This window comes from Podospora pseudopauciseta, chromosome 4 (assembly GCF_035222475.1).
Source record: "Podospora pseudopauciseta strain CBS 411.78 chromosome 4, whole genome shotgun sequence".
NCBI classification, from domain to species: Eukaryota; Fungi; Ascomycota; class Sordariomycetes; order Sordariales; family Podosporaceae; genus Podospora; species Podospora pseudopauciseta.
In genome coordinates this window covers 4,072,804-4,079,717 of record NC_085894.1, presented here as the reverse complement: position 1 = coordinate 4,079,717, position 6,914 = coordinate 4,072,804, and the positions used below count along the sequence as shown (strand labels likewise).

The 6,914-nt window shown below is 45.6% G+C and overlaps 2 protein-coding genes across 2 annotated transcripts; one reads left to right on the top strand and one right to left on the bottom strand.

The window, feature by feature from the left end:
• Positions 1 to 1,975: 1,975 nt before the first annotated feature.
• Positions 1,976 to 4,314, bottom strand: QC763_404170 (uncharacterized protein; the record flags this gene model as incomplete). Its single annotated transcript, XM_062912062.1, has 2 exons — positions 1,976 to 4,045; positions 4,300 to 4,314. 2 exons carry the CDS (start codon positions 4,312 to 4,314, stop codon positions 1,976 to 1,978), a joined length of 2,085 nt encoding a protein of 694 aa, XP_062766371.1.
• Positions 4,315 to 5,001: 687 nt separating this feature from the next.
• Positions 5,002 to 6,706, top strand: QC763_404180 (uncharacterized protein). The gene is made up of 2 exons (XM_062912063.1): positions 5,002 to 5,407; positions 5,483 to 6,706. Exons 1-2 carry the CDS (start codon positions 5,137 to 5,139, stop codon positions 6,376 to 6,378), a joined length of 1,167 nt encoding a protein of 388 aa, XP_062766370.1. The 5' UTR covers positions 5,002 to 5,136; the 3' UTR covers positions 6,379 to 6,706.
• The last annotated feature ends 208 nt before the right edge of the window (positions 6,707 to 6,914 follow it).

The window sequence follows — 6,914 nt, the reverse complement described above, 5'->3', positions numbered from 1 at the left end:
AAGAGACGGCCGTAACTATTCGCTTAAACTATATTCGTTTCTATAGGCGTAAACGGTTAATTTTCTAATCTAAAGTAGCGCGCTAAGACTTAGCTTCTATTATTTCCGTCTCTATTTAATTATATTAAATAATAACTTTATAGAATTATTAAATAGATAATCCACGAGCGTTATAAAGGAATTAGTTATACTATATATAAGTAACGTAACGCTTAAAAACGGAGGGAGAAATCTTATAAAAGAAACTACGTTTCTTATAAAAGGAATAAATATACTTTATAATAGTAGTAAATCGTAATACTAAAGTAAATAATTTATCGCGATCTACTATCTTCGGGTACGGAGGTTTAGTACCGGGTCGCGCCTTATTTATACGGTTAAATATTATAGAGTATAAGGAAATAGGGGAAAAAGGAGAGAATTTATAAGTATTAATAAACGTAAGAAAGTAGGCTAGGCTAATAGGACTTCGGCCTAAGAAAGGAAGCGTCGTATTATAGCTTAATACCTAATAGGGTAAAAAGCGTACTATAGACTAATCGTTAATATATAAATAAAGATTAATTAAAATAGGATTAGTAAGATCGAGGATCGATTTAAAAAAGCTAACTTTAAAAGTAATAGTATCGATAGGATCGAGGGTCGAGTTAATCGATTTAGAACGGTACTAGGCTTAACGCGAGAACTATATATATAAAGGAACTAGCTAGCGTAAATAAATAGTTTTATAGTATATAATTTAAATTATATTTACGGTATTTAGTATTTATATCGAGATATCTTATTATATACTATTTAGCTACACCGAACTAAGATTATTTAAAAGTACCTTCAACCGATATCCCTTTCAGAGGTTCTGGATAGAGGTTCGTTACACGCTACGGTATTAGGAAATTAATAGTCGATTTAAATGTAATAGAAATAACGAAAATTTAATCTCGGGTTTATTAAGTTTCGTCCTCGAATTCCTTAAAACGCTTAATAACTTATTTTATAGTAAAAGGTATAGGTTTAATATTAATAAAAAGTCTTTTTATATTTAAGCTAAATAGGACGCCTTTTATTTAAATATTTTTAAGTCCGGCTATAATAGTAAAAGACGCTTTTAATTTATTTATAATAAAGTTAAAGTAAGTATATAACGTATAATAAACCTTTATTTAAAACCTTTTAAAAGAAACTAATTAAAAATACTTTTTAATAATCTTAGTTTAGTATAGCTAAATAGTATATAATAAGATATTTTAATATAAATACTAAATACTATAAATATAAGCTTAAATTATATACTATAGAATTATTTACGAGCTATTTAGTTTCTCTATATATATAGACCTTATTTTAAGCCTAGTACTGTCTTGGATCGATTAACTGAACTATCGACCCTATCGATACTGTCCCTTTTAGGATTAACTCTTTTAGATCGATCTTCGATCCTAATAATTCTATTTTAATTAGTCCTTGCTCTTATACTAACGATTGGTCCGTGGTGCGCCCCGCGCCCCACTAAGTATTAAGTTATAATAATTAGCCTCATTAGAAGGCTAGAATTGCTTGCACGCGTCCAAGGCACAAAATATAAAGAATTAAAAGTTAATAATTTATCTAAAATAGAATGTCCGAAGCAGACCGCTTATATATATAAAGCCACTTTAAACTCCCGAATCCTCCAAAAGCTTTACATCCTTACTCTTTAAATAGGAAGACCTTAGGCCTATAGCCGCACCCCAAACTAATATATAAATTATAAATAATATATTTAACTCTTTTTATTTTTTTTTATTTTTTTTACAATTTTATTTTTTTATTTATAACCCACGCCTATACCCAGTCATAAGCTATTAAAAGAAACTGCTAAAAGTAATATACTTCTATTCTATTTTAGAAATCTATAATACTTTTGTAGCCTATTTTCTAAATCCTATCAGTATCCTCTGTTGCAGACTTTCAGTTAATGCTCTTGCTTATTAGCTTCCTATAAAGCTCCTGATCGAAGGAGATGGTGAAAGAACAACCAGTAGCTTCCCTTTGGCTCCTTTAGCTCTCTTTCATCCTCCTCCCATTCCTCCAACGTCTTGGCCAACAACGTACCAGATGCCTCGTTAATCGCGTAGTCGTTATCTTCGTTGCTTCTGCCATCGTCATGATAGTCATCCTTTCCCTCTCCTTCTCCAGTGTGCCCAACGTCTACACCGGCGCAGCCCCACTGCTTCTCATAGCGCTCATCGCCCAAGACCAACCGCTCTGCCTCCTCACGTAGCTTTTGCTCTTTCAAGTTGATCCCATGAAAGTATTTACATGGATCTTCAGCAAGCAACGCTTCACTCGCTTCAGTCCACGCCAATGGGTCTGGCAGATGGGCGTAAAATCTGTGCAAGGGCTCGCCTGTGCAGTCCTGACCCAAACATCTTAGCGGATCGATGAGACTCGTGTACGCACGCTTGACCACCTCTCCGTTCTCATCCGTCATGGTGCGTTGTGTCTCTTGTGCGCAGTGTGCAGCATCTGCCATGATGATACGAAGTGTAAGGCCAGGTTTGTTGAGTTTGTCGTTGACATGTTTGATGGTCTCGATCCATTCTTTAATTGCCGGCCCATCCGGATCAGGCCACGCCTCGTGGCTGTAAGCCGGGAAAGTGAGCTCAAGAAAGCGGATCGATCCAAGAGAGTTATCGGGAACCTTGTCTCGAAGGAACTTGCTGGCAGTGAGGCGGGCATGGGGATATGTGCTCAACCCCCAAGTGGATTGCATCCGAGTTCCCGAGTTTGTATCAGTGTAGACATGATCGTGAACTATGAAACGATTCGAGGAAAAGAACACATGCTGAGCCTCATAACACAGACTGCGACAAACAAGAAAGAGCGGCGTCGGTGGTGACCAACAACGGCATGTTGATGAGACGGCGGCGTGTCGAACCGAACAGAAACAACCAATGTAGCGGTCAGCTGACCCTCGAGACCAGCAGCTTTTGAATTTGCACCCATAATGATGGTCGCTTCGGCATCTAGCGAGTGTCCCATTGTCAAAGCCCGCGCGATGCCACGACAGGTAATTTGAAGACCCATCAGCTTTGTAAGTTTCCCCATCCCATGACACCTCCCTAATTGGGGTCACAAGATCTGTGTATGCGAGTATACGCAACCGCAGCTCACGTGGAAGACGCAGAAGAGGCGAGGAAGAAGAAGGGGCAGTGGACTTTGGCAACGCAATGCAGCGTGCCTGCTCAACAGCGTCGCGAGCAAGCTGTTGAAGCTTTGCATTGGCCCTCCAACTAAGCCTAATGTGGCAGTCATTAAGTCGTGGCAGTAAAGCCATTGGGGCGACAACAAGCTTGCCAGCCTTGAGGTCGTCGTGCGCGACATCGCAAACCACGGATAATGTGAGGCGACCAGGCACAAGACTCGCAGAGAGATGCTCAATAGCTGAACGCCAATTCTCAAACAGGCTTTCGGTTGTTGTATCTGAGCTGGTCAAAAGGCGCCCATTCGGGGGTTGGTCTGCTGCCTGTGAAGCATCCTCATCGCAAGGCTCGGGGGTCGGTTGGTGGTAGCAATAGAGACTAGAATCCTCAACCCGGGAGTTGATGCACTGGGTGCATTGCTGGTGGCAGGAATTTTGGTTGACAACAATCTTGAGATGAGTGAGTGAAGAGATTGCAGTTGTTGTCAGGGCCAGCAGACGGTCACAGTCATCCTCCAAGTAGGCGACAAAACTGTTGGCTGAGTACAGCAGGACGGCTGTTTCTTGGTAGATGACACGACAGGAGAGGAGAAGTCCGTGGAACTGAACAGGATTGGTGCTGTCATCGGATTCATCCATCAACACGTTGCCTCTATGTAGATTGAAAATGTATCTCTCGGCCGGCTTCCATGGTGCAAGGCCCAAGTAGAGGTAAACTCTGCGGCGGGTGTCAGGCGAGAGGCGCAGGATTGGAGGTAGCGGCATAGTTAGGGTGGTGAGCTTTCGACAGGTGGACGAGTTGGCGGTTGTTGAGAGGTCGAAGGTGAAAATAGCTGAATCCAAGCACTGAGACACCGGTGGCCGCTGACAGACGTGGCGATGGTGAAACGCGGTGGTCTCTCAATTGGCGACAACAACGCGTCGCAGGCCATTAAGATCTGAAGACACTATGCTATTGGCTACCGAGTGCGGCTTGTGCCACATGCATGTGACCGTTGGGGGCCGCCGCTAAACTGCCCGCCCCTTCGCACTGTGCCGCCACCAATCGGTTGGGTCAAAAGGAAAGGGATACTGAGCAATTCGAACATCGGTACCTTACTTCGATGGAAAGCACATACGTTCTGCAAGTCCATGATGAGTGCGCATAGCGAGGCGAAAGATGAAGAAAACGTTTGGCAGTGCTTAACTTCGCTTAGTCGCTGTGCAGTCAAGAGAAACAGCCAACCATGCACGCCAGTGGGCAGCTGACCACCTCAGCCTGACTAAAAGAGAATCTAGCCAGCCAACCATGGTGGCCTACGTGTCAGGTCGTTGCGGCGTTAGGGTAATGTGAGACCATGAGCTTCAACGACCAGACCAGTGAGCCAGCCAGGGAAACAGAAGACAGCAGGCGAAAACTTGAACTCTCTCCTGGGACATTATTCTCGATAGAAACCGTCGGACGTCATTGACCATTACGGTACATACAGATACTATCCGCCGTGGCCGCTGTTTGTGAGATGCGAGATATCTCGGTATGGACACATCAGATATTGCAACTGAAGAATTGTCCCTTTCGTTTTGAGTGTATGACCAGTTACTCTTTTCGATTTCAGCGCCGCAGCATAGCATTGTGGTGTCTTGCGGCAGTTTCAATAGAGGCACTCAGACACAATGACCGGGTCTGAAAGATGGCCCGTCTTCCAACATGCTGGGCCTGCAGAGTAGGCGTGTGGAGATGATAATGCTATGCTATTCTTGAGCTCTGTGGACTACCAGTGGAAGACAGGCCCATGTATATAATACCACTATTCTTCGTGTCCGTAAGATGTTTGGAACGATATCACGACAACCATCACTACCTTGATACTTTCTCTAGTTCATTCTCGCTGGTCGAGTCACCCACATTATTATCTCCCTCTTTGGACTAATCTCCTCGCCGAACACTTTCGTATACTCGGGACATATCCCCCACCATGGCAGCCATCGTCCCGCTCAACACTCCTCTCCAGATCTGGGGCCAGGAAGATCAAGCACCCCCTCTCAATAACGTGGGAGGTGCCGTCTGGTACAGACATTGGGAGTTTGACGGACCCGAGGAGCCAACAGATAGACAGCTTGAGGCCTGGGGAAAGGAGGCATTCGACTGGCTGCACAGAAACTACGCGAACAAGGGAGCCTACACCTCAACGACCAACTCCCTTCTCGTAGCTACCCTTTACGTCAACATGGGCTTTGCACGAGGTGGTATGGTGTTCCAGTGCACGATTCCAAGGGGCAGGTTCAACGAATATCTCAAGACTGACGAAGGCTGGTACAAAGCGCAAGCCTGGTGGGACGCTGTTTCACGTGTCGTGCTCTCGGCGGATGGAAAGAAACAGACAAGAGATGGGCCCCGTGAGCTCCATGCCGAAGATGGAGTTTGGTATGTCTTTGAGAGCTGGTTCGAGAAAGAGGCCCGCTCACAACACGTTCGTGGCGGACGTTACTATGCCAAGTCACCAGCAAACTCTCCGGTCAAGATGCTCGTCTATGGCCGGATTCCAGGCAAGGGACCCAACAATTACGTTGGGATTCAAGAGCCGTGCAGCAGAGGACCCAAGGATCCGAACTGCCAGAAATGCTGCAACACATTAAATGTGGCTTGGGTGAAGCCGCACCCACAGTGGCTCGCTGGTCAAGGCGGTGGTGGCCTTCAGCTCCCAACGCCCCCCGCTGGCGGAGCGGGAGGATCAGGCGCCGCCGGTGGAAGTGGAACGGGGGCCACTGGTCAGAGCGGTACCGGGAGGCCCGGGCCTAGCACCGGAGGGGGTGCGACAGGTGGCAGGACTAGCCCTTCAAACACTACCGGTTCAGTACCTGTCAACAACGCTTCTACTAAAGCTCCGACCTCGAAGCCCGTGACAGGAACCGCGAAACCCACACCGGCAACCGGACGACCGGCTTTGGCAGACAAGTCAACTTCTGGCCTCAACATCCAAGCTAGCAAACCAGGTCAAAAGGTTCCAGCTCCAGCTAATACTACGGGACTCAAAACGTTGACCGCGACGACAGCGGCCAAGACCACTGCTGCCGTCAAGACTTCTACTGCAACCAAGACTTCAGCCCCCGCCGCGACTAAAACATCGGCCCCCGTTGCGACCAAGACTGCTACGGCGACCAAGACTTCTGTCCCTGTTACGACAGCGAAGAAGACCACGGTATCTGGGAAGAAATAGATGTGGGTATTACCACAATTTGACAATGGAGGTTGATGACTGAAGGATATTACTGGAGGATTTTTGCGGTGACAGTGTGGGTGTATATCTGGAATGTATGTCCTCCAGGTGAGGTTGGCTTCAATAGTAGGCTTTTACACGAATGTATTTTGGGTGGTTGCTTTGGATCTGGCTTGGCGTTTGGCGGTAGGTAGACATATTGGTGCTGAGCATCAAGAGCTAGGTCAAATATCTGAACTTAGATAAAACCTATGGACAGTTGCAAAGTTCTAGTGAAACAGGGAGTCAATGTAAATCATCGAGATGACCAATGGCTTGCAACAGCCACGATCGGTTCTGACTGCTTCCAAGTTTTCAGCTCTTGATGCCTTCGTGCATTATCTGTCGGTGTTTGGGTCAAGAACAGTGGGATAGAAGGCGTGTGAACCGTTTTCGGGATTCACATACTTTGACAGTAGCAATGCAAATGCTTCGGTTTTGCTTCTGGCAGCTCGTCTCAAGGAACAGATTGGTAATTTGAGAGAAAACAAAACGAA